The sequence below is a fragment of the Erythrolamprus reginae genome, chromosome 1, assembly GCF_031021105.1.
Source record: "Erythrolamprus reginae isolate rEryReg1 chromosome 1, rEryReg1.hap1, whole genome shotgun sequence".
Taxonomy (NCBI): Eukaryota; Metazoa; Chordata; class Lepidosauria; order Squamata; family Dipsadidae; genus Erythrolamprus; species Erythrolamprus reginae.
The window spans coordinates 277,329,351-277,354,897 of NC_091950.1; the positions used below are offsets into that span (position 1 = coordinate 277,329,351).

Sequence of the window (25,547 nt, forward strand, 5' to 3'; positions counted from 1 at the left end):
TTAAGACCTTCCACCATTCTTGTAGCCCGTCTTTGGACCCGTTCAATTTTGTCAGTATCTTTTTGTAGGTGAGGTCTCCAGAACTGAACACAGTATTCCAAATGTGGTCTCACCAGCACTCTATATAGTGGGATCATAATCTCCTTCTTCCTGCTTGTTATACCGCTAGCTATGCAGCCAAGCATCCTACTTGCTTTCCCTACCGCCTGACTGCACTGTTCAACCATTTTGAGACTGTCAGAAATCACTACCCCTAAATCCTTTTCTTCTGAAGTTTTTGCTAACACAGAACTGCCAATACAATACTCAGATTGAGGATTCCTTTTCCCCAAGTGCATTATTTTACATTTGGAAACAATTTTACATTCAAATTAAGATTCTTTAAGTGCATTGAGTAAATTCCAGAGAGCAATCACAGATAGTTCTGATCTTTCTGTCTTAGATGGAACTGAACCAGTTTTAGGTAAATGCTATTAGCCATGCATCAGCTGCTTCCTTTTGTCTTTAAGGTCATGAAACAGAATAACTTTTTTCTGTCTAGATTTTTACTGAGCCTATTTCATTTGGCTCTGGACCTGGACAAGTATTTTATATTGTGCTCCTTTTTGAAGGGAGGTTGCCTGAAAAGGGCAAATTAAGAAAATATAAGACCAATAAATGTAAAGTAGTATGCAAGAGTATGCATGGACTATCCTGTCAGGATTAGCAATCCTGGGTGATATTTCATTGTATTACCATATAATGTAAAAGGTAGAATGTAAGCATGTTAATGCTGAGTCATAGGGTGTAAACTGCAACCTGACTGGGCCAGAGCATTATAAGATGCAAATCAACTTTACCTTCTTTCTGTCTGCTGTTATTTGCTGTTGATGGTGGTCGTTAGTTGGCTGGCTGGAGCAGTTTGAGCGTGAGATAAATATTGAGTAGTGACAGTGATACGAAGAAATCTGGATTGGTTGAATATCTACTTGTAAGTAGGCTGAATATAACTAAAGTAAAGTTCCTGTATATCGAAGACTGAAGCAGAAGATATTTTGCACTGAAGAGTAAACTACAGTTTTTTACAAACATGTCTTCATTGTTTATCTGGTTCCTTAATTGCCACATTATATTCTGGTATCTTATCTAGTCCTCCTGTGTTACTCTGCATATATCTGGACATATCTTGCTGCATCTACTGAAGTTGTCAATGTGAGCTGAGAGTCTAAGTTTTAATCAAGATAAAAGTTTCTTCTGTCCAGTTGTGTCCAACTGGGGGCAGTGCTCATTTCTGTTTCTTGGCCGAGAAAGCCAGTGTTGTCCAAAGACATTTCTGTGGTCATTTGGTGAAATGACTATAACCCAAGGTTCATGGAACATTGTTACCTTCCCACCAAAATGGCACTAGGCTTAATCTACTCACATTTGTATGCTTTCAAACTGCAAGGTGGGCAGAAGCTGGCAAAGGAACGGGAGCTCACCCCATTGTGCAGCACTCGGGTCTCAAACCCAGGCTATCAATTTTCCAGCTGACAAGCTCAACATCTTTAACCACTGAGCTTGTCAGCTGAAATGCAAAAGCCATTACTAGAATTATACTGATAGTCTGAGCTAGTTTTGGTGTGTGTCTCTGTGTGTGTGTGTGCGCTTACACACTGTGCATGTTGGGGGGCATTACATAACAGGTTACACTAAATGGTGAAGTCAAGACGTTATTTTGTCCTTCTTGCTATTCCCAATTTACAATGATCCAATGAAAAGTTTTGAAGGGGGCTCTTATGTTCTGAAGTTGGAAATAAAAACACTGTTTGGGCATACCCCTGGGGAAAAAAAACTCCTTAAGAAAGAAATCATAAAGAAGCAAATGGATTCTTCTTCTCTTTTCTTCTCCCTGCCCTTTCCAATACGTATGTTAAGCCAAGCCTTTTTTTTGTCTCTGTTTTGATATCATTTCTCTCGTGATTTCTGTCATGGGAAACCCTGAAAGAAAAGCCAGCTCAAACATCAAAAAATAATCGTAAGTCTAGTTATTCCACATTATATTTTGAGGGAGCAAATATATGACATTGCCGCAGTCTGGAAAATACAGAAAAGACACTCAAAAACTTGTTTTCTTTATATGTAATTATTTAGGCATGAGAAATTTAAGAACAGTAAAGACTAAGATTAAATAATAGATTTACACTTCAGAATAGTATGTATTCAGGATCCTGATTAATTTATTTTACAAAATAAGAGACAAAATAGCGTGATTTTTAAACATTTGTGCCCTTCATCAATTATAATTAAGCAAAATTGTACTGAATAGTTGTTTCAGTGTTTAAAACAGGGTCCAGCATATTTGTATCATTATGCCAAGACAGTAAACCGCAAACCGTAACCAAGCAAGGTGATTAATATATAATGTCTTTTTAAAATGTACATACTAGGTTTAGTTTAAACCATGAAACAATTAAAGCTCATAAATTGTATGAAAAATGGAAAAAATATCTTTTTAAACATTATTTTGAATTGGACATATTCTATATTGTTGACCAGCCCAAATCTATTGCTCTCTATCCAACTGAGTTGAAAATAGTATATGTGGGTAGATACTAAACTGAATAAACAAAACTTGAGAATGGGATACATATTTCTTCCACTATTTTACTGAATATAATAATTGCACCCCATCTGCAACTATTGAATATAATACTGCATTCACATTTGATATGGGAGGGATTCTCTCTAATAAACAGACAATAGTTCTATTATCTTTAAATATCACATTATATACCAACAGGTGTGTTTTAGGTATTAGTTTCATATTAACAAGCACTGGTAACTTTAGATTTCCATGAGATGTATGACACTTTTGTCAGTTTCATTATGATTTGTCAATAGTCTAAAGAAACAAAAATCATTAATAAATTTAAAAGTCAAGACTAACAAAAACAAACTTAAATGGCATTTAAATGACATCACAACATTGTAGCGATATACTCAAAAAATAGTTCTCTTTAATTTTTCCTTCATAAAATTAGCTCTTGTGCCTATGTACAAATGAATTTAACTATAAGCCAGTCAGATTTGCAGAAATTCCAAATCTTGGTTTATATTACTTCTCCCTTCAATATTGGCAAAAGTGAACTTTTCCAAGAATAAAGTCAGAACCAAAAGTGGCATTTTCACAGTATTACATTGCAAGCTTTAACCTTCAGGACTGCAGGCTGTCAGCCATGATAGAGCGATGGCTCATCATCACTTAAATCTGAATCATCTTCGTCCACTTCACCTTCAATGACCGATTTTTTTCCTTTGCAGCATGACACAATTAATCCAATCAAGAAAACCTGTGAATTTACATCAACACACTGTATTACTGGAGGTTAGATGAAGGATGCAACAGATTTATATGCGAGACAATGTTGTCACGATGCACGTACTGTAAGTATAGTTATCCTAAAACATTAAATTGTATTTATAATCATCTTCAAATAAGATTACTTACTCCAATAAAAGCCCAGTTGCCAAAGTAATATATAGCACTGAAAAACCAAAATTTGTGTAGAAACAGATATGTCCGAGTAACAGTGCACTGATCTGGAGGGGAAAAAAAGAGAAATAGCTAAGAGTTGCTCTTAAATATTAGGAAATGAATTTTAAAAGGATCACAGTTCTTCCATGTATACACGGATTCTCATTCATTTTTCAATCTGAATGGATGAGAAAGGATACATAAACATGACAATTTGTCAGTTTCAGAAATCAAATTTATTATTCAATCTCTGAAATTTAATAAGGCACCTGGAGTGCTTTTTTTTAATTGCCTGATCTCTTCAAGACATACATTGATTAGTGGATCCCATTATTAGCAGAGCTGTTGTCTTATATAAATAATAGAGGTTGCATCACAATCAGGTAAGAAATTGCCATAAGAAATAGGGAAAGAAACATCTTTTAGTGGTGGAGCAAGCTAGATTCAGTCTAAAGCTGAATTATTTTATTTTACACCATCTCATAACAAAACACCTAACTAATGGAAACAAATGTTTGAAATTATAGATCTCAGTGCAGCTTTTGATTCTATAAACAAAATTCATCTCGGAAAGGAATATGTGAACCCAGATTCTTACGCTTGGTTAAGGCCCTTTACTCAAACACCCATTTGAAAATCTGCATGGGTATAAATAGTCCTCTAAATATATACTTACCCTTAATTAGGTCAGGCAGGAATCGTATTTTAACCCCAATGTTTTTTAACATCTATGTCAATGATGTTCCAGGATTCTGTATGCTTCACACACTCTCATATGCCATAGGTCCATGACAAATTTATTACTATTTTATATCCTGATGATATGACACTCTGAAATAGGGTTAATTAGTATACTGCTACTGCACAAGACAGTTTGTCAAAATCTACATTAAATTCCCCCCACTCCATGGCATGTCTTGCCATTTTACATCTGGAGTCTGTATATGCTAAATAAGCCTACTTGTTATTCTTAGAAGAATGTCTATGTATGTGCGTGTTAAGGAAAAAAATGTTGGCAAATTGCAGTAAGACTTAGCCACATCCTACAAGCAAGGCCTTGTTCTTCTGCCATTTCATTTAGGAGGATAGTATCAGTAGAATCAACTGACTTGACTGACCCTACTTTCTTAGTCCTCCAGAATAATTTAGAATGTAGTTTATACATGTTAAATGAGTAATAAGGACACAAATACACATTTGTTCTCAAAACCACAGATGCACAGTACAAGTTTAACAGTTAAAATGCAATTAATTTATAATACTGTCTACTGGGAATTGAACTTACAGACTACTGAACTTCAGATTACTATATGCAGTGCATTAGCTTCAGGAGCTATCCAGGTCCTGATGCTTAACAGAGTGGCAGGAAGGGATATACAAAATCTAGCAGAATTGTGTGTGTGTGTGGGTGGGTGGGGCTAACTGATTAGAGCAAAATAGCTTGAAATAGATCTATACTAGTCTCCCTTCTTTTTCATTATCAGACAAAATATGTTACACACAAACACACATACATACAATCCAAATTTACTTAAGATCCCAGTAAGGACATGTATTGCATTATATTATGACCCTGCATTTAACTTTTTACATGATTTCCACCATCCCTGGAGTGGAGTATATTAGTTAATTCTTGTCACAGGGTTGATATAGACCATCTAGAATTAATACAGATCTCTATAATTAATGCTGGATTGAGTCACATGCATCATCTACAGTTGTTTTCATAAAATCACCGAGTTTGAACATATCTTAGAGATCAACTAGTCTAATTCCCTGGTTATGTTAACCATCTCTTCATATTATTCCTTAATACTATCTTCACTGAATTAATTTCCACTCAAAAGACATGAGTTGCTGCACCCTCAGCTTTTCCCACAGCATCTTGCTGGTCAGTCTAGGTACAGCCAGTCCTCATTTAGCAACTGCCTTGCTTAGCAAGTGTTTGTTGTTACGACAGTAATGAAAAAAATTACTTTACAACCAATCCTTGCAGTAAGAAACTTTAAAGCTCTATACATGTAGTTCTCAACTTGCAGGCACAATGGGGATCAGTATTAAATAAATCCAATTTCCCCCATTTAGTTTGGCTTATCAGGAAATGGCTGGAAAGGTTGGTAAGTGGTGGTCAAATGACCCCAGGATACTGCAAATGTTGTAAATGCATGCCAGTTGTCAAGTGCCTCAGTTTTGATGCTGTGATGGTGGGGATGCTGTGATTATTACAAGTACAACGACCAGTTGTAGGTCATTTTTTTCAGTGCTGTTGTCAACTTTGAATGGTCACTGAAGAATGACTGTAAGATGATAATTACTTATAAAGCAAAGGAAAATTGAATTTAAAATGATAAGCACAAGCATCGTTTCACTTAGCAACCAATATAATTTATAACCGTGTTGGTGGTTATAACTGTGGTCATTAAAGGAGGATTATTTTATTCGGTATCCTTTTGTTTCAAGCACATCCTAACTGATTTTTCAATGCTCTAAAATACATCATCTATCTGGGAAAAGAAAAGAAAAAGTTTGCCTCAGTATGAATAAGACAAATCAACAGCAAGTTGCTTTGGAGATGATTGGTGTTGTTATGGGTGCACATAACAAAAGCAAGAAAGCATGACCCTACTTAACCTTTGATATGCTCTGTTAAATGAGAAACATAACCCAGAAATCCAAATTAACTCTAAGGTTGAGAGAGAACGGCTGCATTACGATCACCAACAGAGTTTTGCATTTAAGAATTGGAATGTACTTCTTATGATCTCTATGATTTACACAGAAATTCTCAACTATGTTTTCAAGGAAGGAAAAATAAACTACTTAAAAACCCCAATAGAAATCAGCACTAGTATGCCAGATGAAGGAGAAACTTCCTTTAATTTAGCCTGTGGCCATTCCGTCTTGCGCATCTTGCTGTGATTCATAGAATTAAAGAAAGCAAGAGTGGGAAAGTCCTCTGGAGGTCATCAAATCCAACACCTTGTCCAGTGCAAAAATCTCCACCATGGCATCTCTACCATATGGCTTTCAAATGCTGTTTAAACACTTTTGGTGAAGGACAAACAGCCACTGCTAAAGCAACTTGCTCCTTTGTCAAACAGGAAGGTTTCCTGATTCTCAGCGATTTCTACTGCCTTGTAATTTAAAGCCACTGTGTCTTGCCCTGTCTTCTGCAACAACTCTGAACACTTCTGCTCGTGACAGCACTTCAGATACTTGAAGACAAGCTATTACGTGTCCCCACAGGCTAAACATACTCAACAACACTTCACAAATGTTTACTCTCAGGTTCTTAATCTTTGCTGCTCTCTTCTGGACCCACTCTTTTATGGCTCCAGTTTGATAACTGCTTCTCTCTGGCCTGTTTCACTTTTCTGTGTCTGTCTGCCAGACTCTTCAAGCCACCTCCATAGAACAAACAACTACACCATCCACTCCCACGACCTACACATTGGATTGCTGACAACATTAAACACTTAATGTTGATCAAATCCCGACATGTCTTAGAAAGAAATCTGTCATAGTGCAATACCATTTCAGATTTTTCTTCTTTTTTTCCTACCAATTAGCCCACAAGAAATTCAGCTTGATTATCTTTTACTTTCACTTAAACAATGAAGAGCCAAAAGAGGAGCAAGAAACTGTTGCCATGGGAATATAGCGCACTCACAGTACTGATGCAATGGGAGAGTGTCCTGCAAAGATTGACAAAAATAATCTAAGGTCTTCTGTTCCTTATTCACACCAAGATAGATGCAATTTAAAGAAAGATGTAATTGGCTTGAACACATGCTAGAGATTATACACAGCACAGACAGAGCAAAAAAAAAAAGTATTAAAAGATTCTATAACAGATTTCTCAAGAGAATATCTCAAATGAATAAGTAAAGTGCATATTGGATTTGGGGAAAGCGAAAACATATCCTGGATTTGACTGACAATCTCAGCAAGATCTCCCCCTCCCAAAATGCTGGAGAGCCATTAATACGTTTATCAAGCAGCGTTTGTCTACAAATAATCTCAATGAATCTAAAGTTAAGTAGTACATTCAAGAGGCTAATTATTTATGTGCTATTTTCTTTTAAACTGGGGGATGAAACTACAAAGAAACACAAATGAATGCTGCTAAGTACCTTGTTTTTGGAAGCCTTTTGATTTTAGCAAAAGAGTTTTCTGTAGTAAAAGTGCCATACCAAACATCTTTTAGGAATCGCTTGGTAAAATTTTGAATCCCATTCCCCACCTGGGACTTAACCTCTAGGTAATTTGGATCCTGCTTAAGCCCCAACAAGGATGGCCAGGTGCTGTTATTTGTTAAGACTATTCTTAAAGACAGGAAGTTTTTACATTGATCCAGTCATGAAAATATTGTATGAAATATGTTTTTGGTTCCCTTACTTCAGTGGTGAGGCATGCTGGAAATGTACTGCAGAAATACCATTAACACAAATAATAGGTATTCAGTGTTGTTTGGTATTCAATGCAGAAGCTACAACCTGTTGGTGTCAGCTGCCTTGGAACTTACTATATGTGAAAATTTTGTTTGGTACTGATCATGCCTCTTGGAATCAATTAAGGATGAATACCAAGTTACCACTGTATATTTATTTCACTCACCAAGGGCATCATCCATCTATAAGACCTCATTACTCTATTTCCCAAGGTCAGTGATTGTATCTTATGCCAATTGACTTTATACATCAAACATGGAGATGCCCTTAATCTAAACAAAAATTTCCTTTTTATTTAAAAAAACCTCACAGCATAGGCATAAAAAAATTAAGAACATTTGCTGTAGAATTGTCCAGACATGCCTGATGTTAAACTGGTTGATACTATTAAAATAAAATCCTCTTTCCCAATAATTCAGATGACCTCTTAAAACATTCCTATTTCAAAAACCCTTTAATTTGCTTTACTTCCCCCCACTTATAAAATGGAGTTGTTTTTGCTGTTCCTATTTATTATTAAATGCAGCACTTGCCTTTCCGCTTCTATAAGCATTCATGATCTATTATATACAATAGATAATATGAATTTTTAAATTTGACTATAAACTCAACACACTAGGTTAACTATTAAAATACTGTGCTTAACAATTTAGAACTTGACAAGAGAGATGTAAAAACATATTTCTTAATGGGACTCACACACCTCTCCTTAGGCAATGCATTTTGGGAACAGCAGTGGAGGCACCATTAAGGGGATTATTCTGTTAGTTGAAGTAACTAAGCAGATTTATACAACCTCTACACGATAAGTTAAATGGGTTCTCACTCTTACTCTACATTTCAAGCTTGTAAACTACCTTGGAGATGCCTTAAAAGATGAAAAGGGTGGCACATAAATAAATAAAACGTGTAGGAAAAAGCCCAAAATATAAATTGAGATCTAATTCTGCAGCGAAGGACCTTTATTAGTTTGAGCCAACCACTATGCTCTAGGTCAGTGTTTCCCAACCTTGTCCACTTGAAGATATATGGACTTCAACTCCCAGAATTCCCCAGCCAGCATTTGCTGGCTGGGGAATTCTGGGAGTTGAAGTCCAAATATCTTCAAGTGGACAAGGTTGGGAAACACTGCTCTAGGTGACAAGAAATAACCCACAAGAAAATCATAAAGCATCATATACCTTGCTATATGCAACCCCCTCCAGCTGCTTATCTGAATTAAAGAAAATGATCAGACCTACAGATGGCTCTCTATGGTAATCTGATAAAACAAATTATAGCCAATTTTTTTGACCCATTTGGTCTTTACAAGACAGGAAGGGAAAGAACAGATTTGGATAGAGCTGAGAGGAGAAAAGGGTATGCAAGGAGCATGGAAGGAAGGAGAATAAAGAAGTCCTGTTTAACATTAAAATACTAAATTCACCTGATAATCAGCTTGCCCAAGCAGCATTAATATTTAAAGGAATCCACATATTCCACCAGATCTTGTCTGTTCCTTTGTCTTCAATAGCTTTGATTCTTACACCAGCGAAATTAAAACTATCACCTGAAATCCCAGATAATTATTTGAGAAAATAACTGCTATCTTCTATTGGATAAAAATGGTACATGCATGTTCAGAAATGAGAACAGGCTATGGTGCATTTAAAATGTCTACTATTAAAACTGCCTGCTTGTTAAAACTATTGAGAGAAACTGGTTTGGTAAACTTTGGGTTGATATTGGTGGATGAGATGAGATTTTCTCCTCCTTTGGCTCCAAGGACAGTTCTTTTCACAAATATCTTATTTCTTCTTGATCTGTCCTTCATTATGAAGACAACAATGGAGGGTAACATTGTCTCAGCTCATGTATACTTCCTAAAAATTCTCTTCTGCCTGAAAACCTAAAACAACATATAATTAAAGAAATATAATGTGCTCTTAAAGGACACAATTAAAGCTAAGCCATGCTGAAAATAGAAGAACTCAATGGGGTTGACCTACATTTAAACATTACGTGTGCAGCTTTTTCAAAATTTAACAGGTAAATGAAGCCAAAAGAAAAGTTACTGCATTTTTTCAATAAAAAAGAAGTAGATACTGTATGCTAATTGATATATATATATATCTAAAGGAGAGCTTGCTTTAGATATAAGAGGGAAACATTTTTAATTTCACTCATTATTATCCTACAGTAATTTTTATGTGGCATTCACCCCAAATTAGATATGTGCTTTTATATTGCAGCAACTTGAAGTGAATCTAAAATTATATCAGGATAAAATTGCTTCCACTACTGGTAAGAAATTCCACTAGAAATTTTGTGTTCTATAAACAGTGATATTTTTTCCTGAACCACTATTAACAGTTATTTCAGAATTGAAAATGACTATTTCTGTGGTAAGTTCAAAATTATCCTTATAAAAGTGCAAATAAGGCCACTTTCCACTTTCAGAAAATAACTGTATATAGTGACAACTAAGTATAGTCATACTTAAATATGGCCTTATATATCTGAATAAAAATTATTATAAAAGTGACATTTATTTTTAAATTTGTTCCTTACTATGTTTATAATTCCCCTCTTTTACTTCTGCAGATGATGTTTACTTTATTGATTTATAGAACTACCGCACTCTTGAGGCCCCTAACATTTTTATTATAATTATATATCCACAATCTCTAGAATCCTTTTCTTGCCAATTCTTAATACATTTTATTTATTTATTAGATTTGTATGCCGCCCCTCACCGTAGACTCGGGGCGGCTCACAGCAATAATAAAACAATGTACAACAAATCTAATAATTTAAGAAAAAACACTAAAAACCCCATTATTAAAAGCAAACATACACACAAACATACCATGCATAAACTGTATAGGCCCGGGGGAGATGTTTCAATTCCCCTATCCCTGATTATCCATTTTAACATGTCTTTTTTATCTGAACTGATTTCCCCCTTTTCTATTTACTAACAATTCCTCTGGAGGACAGGGAAGGCCCAGCCTAACTTCTGAAGATAAATGTAGCGCTGAGGGCTAGAGATTTCCTTTACAACTTGCTAACTTTCCAGTTTAAAACAATTTTCTTTTTGCAGATTATTTTAAACTTAGCATCGCAATAAAATAGTATTTTGCATTTTCTTTTATAAATAGTGCAAGACAGGGAATTAATTTCCTTCTTAAAATATAAGGAAGTGAAGTCATTCCGTGATGGGCCTTCAGAAAAAAGCATTTTTCTCCCTCATGATGAATTACATAGTTTTAATTGCCACAAGATATGGCGATGGCTCACAACCGATGTTCCTTATAAGTTCCTTATAAAGAACATTATATAAATAAAGAGTAGCTGTAATCAGTGAACAGTACCTCCAAGTAACAATGGTATAATGCTCAAATGTACCATTTGCTGAAGAATAGAGGAAGGTAGTTATTTCTGCAAGCATCAAGTTAAGCACTATGGGAAACAGGATGCTGGGATAGAAACGCTTAGATCTAATTCAGCAAGGTTACTCTTCTATTCAAAGCAATATTTTGAGAAATGTAGTTGCCATAACAACCTCTTTTTAATATAACCAATGAAACTGGAATTCATGTACAATCACATCAGCAACACTCTTATTTCTAATACTCTTCTGTCAGTATAATCTCATAATCAATATATACTGGAATATAAAACATAAGAACTGGAAGCAGGATGTAAATTAGAAAGTAAATTGGACTGCTAAAACATATTGCACTATAGAACAATGAACGCATTTAAGAGAACATTCTCGCTGAACAAGGAGTTACAGCCACAACAATTTATTACAAATGAATTAGTGTGTCAGGATTTTTTTATTAAAGAGTCCTTCATCTCAGCACTTTTTTTCTTCCCAAAAGTTGGTGGGGAAAGTAATAAATGATCTAGTTAGTGGCCAAATGATCACCCTTACTCCAAAATACAAGCTAATCTAGTCATTAACACATTACTTAGAAGTAGTTCTACTGGCAGAAAATAAACATCCTTAAGACTATAGTCACAAAAAAAGGCAAAGAAAGGAAGAGAAAAGAAAAAGAAAATACTGACACATTTTTCCCTACCAGCCTTCTGAAAATTATACACAAGGAATTAGCAGCCATTCTCTGCAGAAACAAACAAGCAAACAAACATAAAACTCTAGAGAGGAAGTTGTAAATACCATCTCATTCACTCATGATCTTCCTTTAAATAGCCTCCCTCCCTAATGAATGAAGTGGAGAGTACTTGAGCATCTGGGCTACTGAGAGGAAGATGATACAAAAACAGATGTTTGTGAAGAACATCCTTCTGAATATTAAACTTGTTTAAAAACTGGCCAAGAGTGTGTGAGTGTGTGTGTGTGTGTGTGTGGGGGGAATTATTGCAAAATGAGCAACTGAAATACAGAGATAATTTTAAACCTATTACTCTTTTGAAAATAACAGCAAAATCAATTTGGATGTAGAATTCTGTTGAGGGAACTCTATTTAGGATGGCTATTTTCTTAGAAACAACATTATAGCCAAGCACTAGCAAGTTTCTAATTCCATGCATTTGATAAGCAATATTTAAAGGAATTTGATGGCTCAGGGCCAAAGCCTTCATATAACATCAGACTAGACCAGGGCTGTCAAACTCCTGGTCCACACGGCAGATGTGTCATGAATTGGCCACAGCCATGCCGAGTTTAGCAAAAGGGGGGGGGGGGGGTCCTGATACGTCACCTCGATGTGAGTTTGACACCCCTGGAATAGACTGTGGAAATAGAAACAGGGTATACCAATAGATTTGACATCGTCGTTATTTCTCAGAAATTCATGATAGGAAGTATATCAAGATTGCAACCAGAGAATCAAATTAAAGACTGTTGCAAGGCAAGTCCTGATAGTGATTGGTGAGTACGAGGGTTACCCAGAAAGTAATGCACCACATTTTTTTTCTTCAACAAGTATTTATTGAACACAATGAAACTTACACACAAGAAAGAATGATGTTTCTTCTACACTCCCTATTTTTCCTCATAATGTCCATCCTATTCTATGGTTTTCACTCTATGGTTACCACTCCTTGTTCTGGACACAAAGCCATTTCTGCACTGTGCGAATCACCTCTAATGGCCTCACCCTCTGTGCCCAGCGACTAACCATACTTCTGTTGACTGCAGATTCTCCATAAACTGTACACAAAAATTTGTGAATGTTCCCAACAGTTTCTTTCTCCCCAGTGAGAAATTCAATGATGACACGCTGCTTGTAACATACATCACTTACAGACGCCATTTTGAAACACTGTTGAAGCTACACTATTTGTCTGAAGAAACACAAAATTTACACACGCACTCCTGACAATTCAAATAATGTATAACTAAAGTTTCGCATTTGTACCATTACTGTAGCCTGAGAAAAAAATGTGGTGCATTACTTTTTGGTCGACCCTCGTAGCTTTAGTGTCTTCCATGAAAAATCAATATATTCAAATATGTTAATTACAAACTCAGTTATCTTTCATTGTTTATTATAATTGGGCTTGAAGTTATCTCACCTTCAGGTGCATCTGCATCACAGTCTTTTGATATGTACGTTGTTTCATTGTTCAACTGTCCTTCAAATGTCTTATTATTCTGCACAAAGAAGACATTAATTGAGGATTATTTCATAATACATTTAAAAATACTAATGCCATTGACACATCATGCATTTTACTTGGCACAATAAGCAACCCGAACCTTTTATTTTTTTTAAAAGATACAGGTAGTCCAGTTGATTTAGTGATTGTTCAAAGTTACAACAGCACTGAAAAAAGTGATTTATGACTGTTTTCCACACTTACGACCATTGCAGCATCCTCATGGTCATCAAAATTCAAATTCTTGGCAACTGACTCATATTTATGATGGTTGCAATATTCAGGGGGGGGGTTGTCACATTTTTGTGACTTTTCGGGACATACAAAGTCAATGGGTCAGTTTCATTAACAACTTGCTAACTTACCAATTGCAGTGATTCACTTAACAATGGTGGCAAGAACAATCGTAAAATGGGGCAAAAAACAAATGTTTCACATAATAACAGAAATTTTTGTCGTAATTCAAAGACTACTGTATTTGACTAACATGCAGAAAAATTACATTTCAGTCTTTACTATTTGAAATGCAGGCAATTTTGATAACCATATCTAAACTATTTTGTTCACTTTCCATTAGCTGAAAAACCGATAACTGCAATCTGTTATCAAGGTTAAATCCCTACCAAGGAACTGAGGGAATGAGATCTGGGAAAAATAATATTGCTGGGAAACAAGAAAAAATAAAAGATGAGATAAGAGTATAGAAAAAAGTGACCAGCCCATCAAGGAATTATTGAAAATGTTTAGGGAAAAAAGTCTATTTTATTTATTTATTTATTATTTGGATTTGTATGCCGCCCCTCTCCGAAGACTCGGGGCGGCTCACAACAAGTGAAACAAAACATAAGTAATCCAATTAATTAAAATATTTAAAGATTTTAAAAAAACCCATATACTAACAGACACACACACAAGCATACCATGTATAAATTAAACGTGCCCAGGGGGAGATGTTTCAATTCCCCCATGCCTGACGGCAAAGGTGGGTTTTAAGGAGTTTATGGAAGGCAGGAAGAGTAGGGGCAGTTCTAATCTCCGGGGGGAGTTGGTTCCAGAGAGCCGGTGCCGCCACAGAGAAGGCTCTTCCCCTGGGGCCCGCCAACCGTCATTGTTTAGTTGACGGGACCCGGAGAAGGCCCACTCTGTGGGACCTAATCAGTCGCTGGGATTCGTGCGGCAGGAGGCGGTCTTTTTAAATGACATGCTATATGTAACAGAATTATAAACTTTGTAATACTGTGATCCTTTGAAAGTATAAAAATATAAAATAAAATACATATCCAAAGAATAAAAATAAAGAATTCATTAAGGCTAGGTCTGGGCAAAAAATAAATATATAACTTGAATGAGTGAATGGTGAAGAATGTTTTTTTTAAAAAAATATATTAGAGTTTTTAAGTCTTTTTAGCTATATTAACTGGATTTTTAGATGTATTGTTATGTTGTTCTGATATGTTGTGAGCCACCCCGAGTCCTCGGAGAGGGGCGGCATACAAATTCAATAAATAAATAAATAAATAAATAAATAAATAAATAAATAAATAAATAAATAAATAAATAAATAAATAAAACTTATACACTGTAGGAAGTAGTACAAGTTCTGTATGAAACCTATTTGGAACACATTAAAACATACATGCAAGCAGACCCAAAGGCCACTGAAATGGAACTGTTTTGGGGCCCTTCCTGTACACCAACAGAATGGAAACATGTATGGGGCAATTATGATCTAAAAGGACAGCCCAACCCCTACTGATATCATGTGGGGGGAGTGTGGAATATGGACCAACCACATCTTCAGTGTTAGGAATTTTTGAGGTACTCTTGTAATATTGAAGGATAGAATTGGGGGGAAAAAACAATGAAAAGGAAAAAGAAGAAAATAATTATATTCTTTGTATTATGAAATTATCACCATAATGCTTACATTATTACATAATTGAACCCTAGATTTATTACTTGAACTTATGTTTAACATAAGAAAATGCTAATTTCAAAATGCATGATAGCTGACAGCAAAGTTTCAAAATCTTACCGTAATTAGATACTTTTGGCTCCCATACATAACATATTGAGGGGCTAAACTGTAGATCATATAGCTGGTGTGAAGAACAATCAACAGAAGTATCATACAAAGAAAGAGAAGGGCTTGAGGTCGCGTCCTCCCCCGTCTGATCTTATACAGCTAAAATTTAAAAATATGTTCTTACATTAACACACTAAGAGTTAGTTCTTGACATTAAAATAAGAAGATTCTCAGAGTGTAATTTCAATAGACTATCTATCTTTTCATTTGAAAAGTCTATTCAAAATTTTGATTAATTACAGGAGTTTACTATTCAACACCAAGTATTGCTGGCAAATGGATGCTTTAGCTCAGGGGTCTCCAATATGGCAAACTTGGCTGGGGAATTCTGAAGTTGAAGTCTTCAAGTCTTAGAGTTTCAAGTTTGGAGACCCCTGCTTAACTTACCCAAATATGCAATTGTATTAAAACGTAGCAAACTATAGAAAACTGGGTTGTACCCCGTTGTTATATATTCCCATTTTTTTCTATACTGCACATTATCCCATGTAGTTAACAGCAAATGATCAAACAAGGACAGGAAACAGAAGCAGTGAAGAGAGAGCAAAGAAGAGAGAGAACTACAGCAAAGCATGAATGAAATATCTGGCGTGTGGCTTGAGATCTTATGCTTGGGTGATGTGGGCTCCACTGGGGGATTAAACTAATGCTACTCATACTTTCCATGGAGCTTATAGTTTGAAAAGCACTTAAAATTATCTACTTTTTTGTTTTTTATAAATCTTTGTAAGCTGCTTAAAGTCACTTGTTTGGGATAGGTGGCTTTATAAATCGTATAAATAAATGATGCAATTGAAACAGTCCAATTTCTGCAAAACGCTGTTGCTGCAGCATAAAGTGTTTGACTAACCACTTCTAGAAAATACCGTATTTTTCAGAGTATACGATGCACCAGAGTATAAGGCACACCATAGTTTTGGGGGAGGAAAACAAGGAAAAATGGCCTATGCCTCCCAGTAATTTGCCAAACAGCAAACAGTACAGATGATATACACTTTCTGCTGTGTATTTCTGTGCATGTGTACCTGACCCATAGAAATAGCAAAGAATTGGATAAATGTATATTGTGGCAGTATATTACCGTATTTTTTGGAGTATAAGGCGCACCGGAATATAAGACACACCTTTGTTTTTGGGGAGGAAAATAGGGAAAAGAACCTGCCTACCAGATATTCTTACAACCATTGTCTTACAACCATTCATTTAATGACTGTTCAAAATTACAATGGCACAGAAAAAGTGACTTCTGATCATTTTTCACACTTACGACCAGTGCAGCATACCCATGGTCATGTGATCAAAATTTAGCTGCTTGGCAACTCTTTCATTTTTATGAAAGTTACGGTATCCTAGCATCATGTGATCAGCTTTTATGACCTTCTGACAAACAAAGTCAATGGGAAAGCAACGTTCACTTAATAACTGTGGCAAGAAAAGTGATACAATGGACCAAAATTCACTTAACAACCATCTGACTTAGCAACAGAAATTTGGTGTTCAGTTGTGGTTATAAGTGGAGGACTACCTATTTATGTTTAAACACATTTATATTTTTTTCCTTGTACAAATTCATGAATTCCATGAAATCCATCCATGGATTCCTGAATCCCACAGGGGACATTAACTACAGATTTAGAGTGGTTCTAGGACTAAAAAAAATGTTATACAATCTCATCTATGTCTTAATCTTTCAAATATTTGAAAACAAAACTGATGACAATAGCTAAGAAATATTTCTTTTAGATCAGAGACAGAGAAAACTGCTTAGAGAGTGCTGTAAAGCATTATGAAGCAGTAAACAAGTCTAATTGCTATTGCTAAGAGTTCCTTTTTTAAAAAGAAAGTCAGCATCTAAACATTCAATTTTGAGCAAGAGTCCATTTTCAAAGTGGCCCTCCTTAAGGAAAAACACATATTTAATAAAATTAGACATGTTAAAAGTTAAAATACCATGTAGCATACCATGCTTTAGACCTGAATCCATACAAATAGCATATTATGAAATACAGTACGCTAAAATACTTTTAAAAAATATAACATAATATTGTATTAAAAATATTATTTTAAAATTAAGCATTTAAATATAACAAAATTGCCACTTAGTTATTGCAGACAAATTCCAAGGCACAAAAATTTCAGAATGATTCCTGCATATGTTGTCTGGGTATGAAGTGAAATGATTTATATGAACTGATATAAAAGCTGGCAAAACAGGTATTTTGTTTAATATTATATGTAAAACAAAATTTCTGCATTTTTTTCTTATATGTATTTGCAATGTTTTATTTATTTGTCTAACATATTAAATTACTTGGAAAGTGAAAGATACAATAAAGTTTACCCTTATCCAGAAGAACCAGATTCCCATATTGCGAATTCCAGCCATTGAAGTAAATATGAAGTACATGATGATGGTGGTAATAAGAATATAATCTAAGGGAAACACCTAGAAGATAAATGCATCACATTTAGACATCAGGAAAATTCCTGATTCTTCAGCTATACAATTTTGAGGAAAACCCACACAAGAAAATTATAAATAAAAATGTTACTAAATCCAATATATTTGACAATAATAAGGCAATGGCAGAAAGTAGTATTTTATCCAAATTTTGACAGTATCAAAATAAGAGACTTAAATGGGTTCTTAAACAGTCAGAGGTGATGCGTCCTCCCAAAAACTCTACTATGTTCAATACTCAGTTTGTGGAAAGTGGAATAGCATTAACAGGGTCCCTTAGTGAATGCTATGGGAAAAAGAGATTCTCTGCTCCAAAATATGGATAAATATCACCCTAATTTCAGATAACAAATAGATTGCAAACTATTTGCTTGCTAACCCCTCACCTCCCATACTGACAAGATACAATCCAAATAGAACAATTTAGTTTATTATATTTAATTTATGATATTCTCCCCCAATAATAGTTTGAGTAGTTTTCTGTTAATTATTGGAATCAGATTTTTCATTTTCTATCAATCATTATCAAAAATGTACATACTATTTCATGTATATTATTATATTAACTCATTATTTAATATTTCATTTGCTTATTTTTAAAACTCTTTTATTTTATTAGGATTCAAGACCTTAACATTCAGTAGAAGCAAAGTTTTACTTACTGTCTGTAGAATAGGTAACAGCATATTCAATGGGTTGGTCAAATTAGTTCCCAGGATTATAAACCCAGAATTTATACCAGTAGAATGAAGTGCTTTATCCAAACTGTAAGAATTTAAGACATAAATTGTTATTTGCTTGATTTTTAAATATATATATATATATATTTAGCACATTTTTGTATAAAGTACTTAAGAATAAAGATACACATTGACATTAGCATTTTAGAAATTATAACAGTTTATAGTCATGATTACATTAGGAACATAGCATTTTCTATGTGCACAGATCAGGATTGATACTTGCAAATATCTTCTAAGCAACTTGTACATTCAGAAAATGTACCATTTTATTATAGAAAATTCAGGATATGTTAATCTGATAATTATCACTCATGTTTATATTAATATGAACTGTTATATTGTTGAAGTTCTCCAGGCTTGATTATGGGATCGCTAATAACATTTCATTACCCCATCAGGAAATATCATTGTACAGGAGTTTCGGAAAAGTGCAGATTCCCTGCCAACCAAAACCCTCTCTCCAAAACTCCTGAACTGATGATGTTACTAAGTAAGGTAATGAAACAGCATCACTTACTATACATATTTGCTGTAATGGTAATAAAATGAATTCCCTGTGAGTGCAGAATTTTATGGAAACCTTTTCCAAAACCAAAAATATATCTGGGGTTTTATTTTTAAATTCTATGTATTACATGCCGTTTTAAATAGCCTCTGTTCTACTTTCAAAATATTATGCATTACAATTCACACTCCTCTACTAACATCCTATATATTTTTGCACATTTTGTCGCAAACATCTGTTTTTAAAAATCCATGTATTTATGCATGTTTGCAGTGCCAATAATTCAGGAATAATCCTCTAAAAACCCTAGAGCCAGGAGAGATATATACAAGTGTAACTCAAAAAATTAGAATATCATGCAAAATATCATTTATTTCAGTAATGCAACTTAAAAGGTGAAACATAATATATGAGACCTGTTATATGCAAAGCAAGATAGTTCAAGCCATATTGTTCTATGTACAATTCTTGTTTTATTGATTGCATGTAGTATTCTAATTTTCTGAGATAGCGGATTTGGGGTTTTCATGAGCTGCAGCCATAATCATCGTAATTATGACAAATCACGGCTTGAACCATCTTGCTTTGCATGTAACGAGTCTCTCTCATATATTATATTTCATCTTTTAAGTTGCATTGCTGAAATAAATGAGCTTTTGCATGATATTCTAATTTTTCGAGTTTCACCTGTAAATGGCTCTTATGCAAAAGATACAGATTTGAAAATGGAATGTTCCAGAGAATTTCACAGTATTCCAACCTCTCTCCAGTTAATTCATAATCTCTTTTAGGTTATAGCTTTTCAGGGTTGTTTAGCTATATCCAGAATAAACCTTCTAGAAGTTTGAGATGTCTCTAAATGAAGCAGGGGATGGGTCAACTCAGTACTTCAAGCCATTTATCGTCTGCAGCATTTAGTTTCAGAAAGTGGCAAAACACCACCAAAACAGAATAGTCCAGAAGGAGAATGTCATTTCCATGATTTAAATAGAAGCTACAACAAATATTCAACAACAAACAAACAAATGAAAAAAATCATAGTGATTATATTATCTCTATCACGGCCTGTGTTTAGGCCATATTGTGTTTGTTGTAAAAGCAACAAGATAATTGTAAATATTAGTTCACAGAGTGATAAGGATATGTTTTCTTAAATAGCTACTTGAGCACTTTTCCATTATCTGTGAAATCTACTTCCCCAGCAGTTCACCAGAAAGCCATTAAAAAGAAACTAAGAAAGTCTCCATCATAATATGTTGGAAGATAAATTGGTTCTAAATTGAAAATAGTTACTTGATGAGATTTCTGTATCCCTATCCCTTTCATTTCACAAAATCTGGTTAAAGCAGTGCGAGTGAATTTTATCTGGAAGAAATACTTTCAATATTTCAAAAAGCTTGCACCTATGTAGGACATTAAGCTTCTTCTTCGTGTGTTTACTTGAATGTACAATAAAAGGATTTGAGAGCATATTAAAATATGCTGAGCACACTGGTCATCCACTTTATTAACATGCTCAGAGAGAAAGGTCTGAAGAACTGTTTGCTTAAATCTGAATAGTATAGAGTTGCAATCAGATAGTCTTTTGTTATGCAAACAGTTGGTTTACATTCAAATAAATATCCAAAGGTATTTTCAGTCTTCCGTCCTAAATAAGAGAATGGTGGGGTACGGGGCGCACGTTCTGTTCATTTTCAAGCTCACAGGTTTCTGGTGAATACCTGATAAGGACATTCATATCAAGTATTGGCCCAAGTCTGGCTGAATGATTTTCAGTAGATACATTTTAAAATGAAAAGCATGTTATATACTTACTTTGACAGGAAGAGAGAAATAGTGAACAGCAGAGCCACAAGTATAAAAAATATTCCCCATACAACCTAAAAGACAAGTAAGTTTGAAAAACAGTTTAGCACGTTCTCAACAATGCATAGTTTATTTTGCTATTATTTAATGAGAGAAATATGAGAAAATTGTTAGCAGGCATTTTCCTTGTAATTAAAAATTCAGCATCTACATTATTACCAAAACCTCTGCTAATAACACCAGAAGCTACTCTGAATTCTGCAAGAAATATTAGTTCATGCAAAAGAAAACTAAAAATATTACTTTTATAGAAATTCAAGACTGCAATTGGAAATCAAATGACATAAGCAATAATTCTTCAATTCATTTTCCAAAAAAGAATTTTGTCCAGATATAGATACAGCTGATTATTTAGGTAAAGATCTGTTCAAATGACAATGTACGTTTAAATCTTTCTTAAAAGTGGAGAAAACGACTAAAGCACACACTTATGTGTATTTATTATTCTAGCATGTGCAAACCATGTAGTCCATAGTCTTAGACAACAGATACAACACATAAATACAGTGATACCTTGTCTTACAAGCTTAATTGGTTCCGGGATGAGGTTCTTAAGGTGAAAAGTTTGTAAGACGAAACAATGTTTCCCATAGGAATCAATGAAAAAGTGATTAATGCGTGCAAGCCCCAAATTCACCCCTTTTGCCAGCTGAAGCACCCGTTTTTGTGCTGCTGGGATTCCCCTGAGGCTCCCCTCCATGGGAAACCCCACCTCCGGAATTCTGTTGCCAGTGAAGCACCTGTTTTTGCGCTGCTGGGATTCCCCTGCTGGGATTCCCCTGCAGCATCACAAAAACATGGAAGTCTGGAGGTGGGGTTTCCCATGGAGGGGAGCCTAAGGGAAATCCCAGCAGCACAAAAACAGCTGTCAACGGAAGTCTGGAGGCAGGGCATCCCAGCGGCAGCGGTGGGTTTGTAAAGTGAAAATAGTTTGTAAGAAGAAGCAAAAAAATCTTAAGCCCCAGGTTTGTATCTCAAAAAGTTTGTATGACGAGGCATTTGTAAGACGAGGTATCACTGTATATGTTCATATGAGGTGCCATTTCTACAAGTGAGAAAACTTTTAGACATAATTGCTGCCTTCCAAACTGAGTTCATTTTTTTTAAAGGAAGTCTTTAAATAATTAAAGCAGTAAGATCAGAGCTCAGTGCAAAGCTGGAGTCTTAATGTGTCTGTACATGCTGCAAGAGAGAATTATATAAATTTAAATTATTTGGAATAATGTATTATTCTGTAATATGATTCTACTTGTGTCTTAGTGCTTTTGATTTAAAAATACTCAATTTTATGATTCTCGTTGTTCAAAACAAAAGAAAGCATATTTAAATACTGTACTTTGTTTACATTATAGCTGTTAAAGCTATAAGATTACTGCTAGTTACTTACAACATTACACTATTATTTACAAATACTTGATTTAAACTTGACTCTGATCTTTATACTGAGTAAATGTAAGAGTCTTTGACAACTGCAGTGTGCTAGAAAAAATTCCAAGTTTTTGGAAAGAAGTACATTTGACCTACATATTGTGAAGTAATCTTCATAAGCTACATATAACTTTCACTACAAATAAATCATAGCTTTATATCTTTCACTACAAATAAATTATTTTTATGAGACTTTTTTTGGTGGAAATCTAGTACCAATATGAGAGTGAACTTTGCTATCTAACATGCCCATTACAGAATAATGGTGTATTTTCAGCATCATTTGGGTACAATTCTTTTTATGGAAATGTAAAATCCCCAGTGCCTTAAGCTTTTTGTTTCTACATTCTCTTGGTATCTTTTCTTTTTCCACATTCATACCCTGATGGTTTTCTAACACCAAATTGAATTTGTTGCTTATTTGTTCATCCTGCAAATCTGTTCACACATTTCTCCTCTTGTCTACCCGTTTTACACTGATCCATTATTTGTTCAATTGTAATAGTAACTTAAACCATAAATCTCTCTCCAATTTCAAAGTTAGTCTGTGCATTTGCTGAATAGAATGTGACCCTGTGGCACTACACAGCTGTATAAGACTCTACTACTGCATAGGTCCAAATAAATTAACAAAGAGAACAATCAAACTGACGCGTGCTCTCATTTTAATACTGTATTAGATTATCCCTTTCACCTTATCTCTATTCTAGCTACAGTTCTGATTTTAACAATTACACTATGAAATATAGCAAAAGGTATCTATTTATATTGAATACTACTTGTAACTGGCCACCCATTGCTGTGACTCAGTATGGTTAAGTGAAAAGAAAGAAATGAGAAAGTGAACGTTTACATTTTTAAATCCCCTGCTCAATTTATTCAGAATAACAGAGTTGGAAGGTATCTTGGAGGTGTTCTAGTCCAACCCCCTGCTCAATTATATCATAGAGTTTGAAGGGATTAACATTAGAGAGCAGGGTGACATTTGATTGTTGGTTTAAGAGATTGGCCTGACCCATCTGCCAAAATACAATAAGACTGTCCTACATCGCAGGGTTCTTGGTTCCACCCAAGCATGCAATACTTAGGAGACAAACCTCACAGTTTGTAGCCAAACCTATTTTGAGAGCAATTTTCAAAGCAATCAGTGAAGAATCGGAAATTTTAGATTGTGAGCAAACGGACATTTACATTTGTATTTATGTAAATTGCAATATCTACAGAATTATTCAGCCAGTAGATGTTTCGTTTGCATCTATAGTTATAATCTATGGTTCCCTTCATGTTCTGAGGAGATTTTTGTGTGGCAGTTAAAAATATAAACAGACTTGGAAGGAACCTTGGAGTTCTTCTAGTACAACCCCCTGCTCAATTTATTCAGAGTAACAGAGTTTGAAGTGATTAACATTAGAGAGCAGGTTGACATTGTACATCTTTCTTTCTCTCCCTTCCTGTCTCTCCCCACCTCCTGCTTTAAGAGGTTGGCACGATCCATCTGCCAAAATACGATAATACTGTCCTACCTCGCAGGGATCTTGGTTCCACCTAAGCATGGGTGGCAAACCCCATGATTTGCAGCCAAACCTGGTTCCTTTATGTTCTCAGGAAATTTCCCTGTGGCAGTTGATCAGCAGCCAATTAAAATGTGCCTGCTATGTTTGTCACCAGTCTCCATGCAAAGTAACTACCTGTCTTTTCACCAGCTAATCAAAATGTACTTCCTATGTTTTTCACTGGGGAATCCTGTGTTTTGACCAGTTTTACCTGTCACATACCTAATATAGGTATATCAAAAGGGCTGTTTTCAATTGGAATGCTCTGTCAAAGTTTCAAAGCAATTGGTGATGTACCTTTTGAGATTTGATGTCCCTAACAAAAATACATTTACATTTTTACACAATATGCTGTTTCACATGACTTTTTCCATTATAAAATACTACAATTATTAAACACCCTAATTTAGCTTAATTCATCCTAATTTAGTAATTCGTCAAACATCATTGTACAGTGATACCTCAAGATACGAACCCCTCGTCTTACGAACAACTCGTGATACGAACCCGGGGTTCAGAAAATTTTTGCCTCTTCTTACGAACTTTTTTCGAGTTACGAACCGGTGTTCGGAGACTGCAGGGAAGCCACGCGGCTGTTTTAAAAGGTGACAGCCGGGCGGCGGGGCTTCCCAGCACCCCCCCCAACCCTGAACCCGGAAGTTCGGCACAAGTTCGGGGTTCGGGGGGGGGGGGTGCTGGGAAGCCCCCCAGGCCGGCTGCGACCTTTTAAAAGATCCGCGCCGCTTCCCATCTGTCTCCTGAAGCTGAACGGCAAAGCCGAACTTCCGCGTTTGGCTTCAGGAGACAGATGGGAAGCGGCGCGGCTCTTTTAAAAGGTCGCAGCCGGCCTGGGGGGGCTTGCCAGCACCCCCCCGAACCCGGGTTCGGGAGGTTGCTGGGAAGCCCCCCCGCCCGGCGGTCACCTTTTAAAACAGCCGGGCGGCTTTCCAGCAGCCTCCCGAAGCCGAACAAACCCGAACTTCCACGTTCGGCGTTCGGAGGCTGCTGGAAAGTCCTACTTCTCCCCCCCAGCCAAAACCCCAAAGCCTGTTTGCTGCCACACGATTTAGCCAGGACAGGAGCGAAGTGTCGTGGAGGAATGGGGAGCTGAAACCGGGCGGTTTCAGCTTTCCATCCCTTCACGTCACTTCGCCGCTAAATCGTGTGGCAGCAAACATGCTTTGGGGTTTTGGCTGGGGGGGGAGAAGTAGGACCTTCCTAACTCCCTCCCCCCCCAGCCAAACCCCCAAAGCATGTTTGCTGCCACACGATTTAGCAGCGAAGTGACGTGAAGGGATGGAAAGCTGAAACCGCCCGGTTTCAGCTCCCCATTCCTCCACGTCACTTC

The 25,547-nt window shown here is 35.7% G+C and overlaps 1 protein-coding gene and 1 non-coding gene across 2 annotated transcripts in view; both read right to left on the reverse strand.

The window, feature by feature from the left end:
• Positions 1 to 2,085: 2,085 nt before the first annotated feature.
• The window catches only part of LMBRD1 (LMBR1 domain containing 1), a 65,710-nt gene continuing 42,248 nt past the window's right edge, over positions 2,086 to 25,547 (reverse strand). Inside the window, exons 10-16 of the mRNA XM_070733043.1 lie at positions 21,168 to 21,232; positions 18,767 to 18,869; positions 17,985 to 18,089; positions 15,593 to 15,742; positions 13,474 to 13,552; positions 3,470 to 3,561; positions 2,086 to 3,311 (exon numbers count right to left, since the gene is read on the reverse strand). Of these exons, the coding sequence (XP_070589144.1) occupies positions 3,192 to 3,311; positions 3,470 to 3,561; positions 13,474 to 13,552; positions 15,593 to 15,742; positions 17,985 to 18,089; positions 18,767 to 18,869; positions 21,168 to 21,232 (714 nt within the window). The 3' untranslated portion in view covers positions 2,086 to 3,191. The remainder of the gene's footprint in view (positions 3,312 to 3,469; positions 3,562 to 13,473; positions 13,553 to 15,592; positions 15,743 to 17,984; positions 18,090 to 18,766; positions 18,870 to 21,167; positions 21,233 to 25,547) is intronic.
• Positions 4,504 to 4,635, reverse strand: LOC139158214 (small Cajal body-specific RNA 15). Its single transcript, XR_011557616.1, has one exon. It is a non-coding gene; the product is annotated as a small Cajal body-specific RNA 15 (non-coding RNA).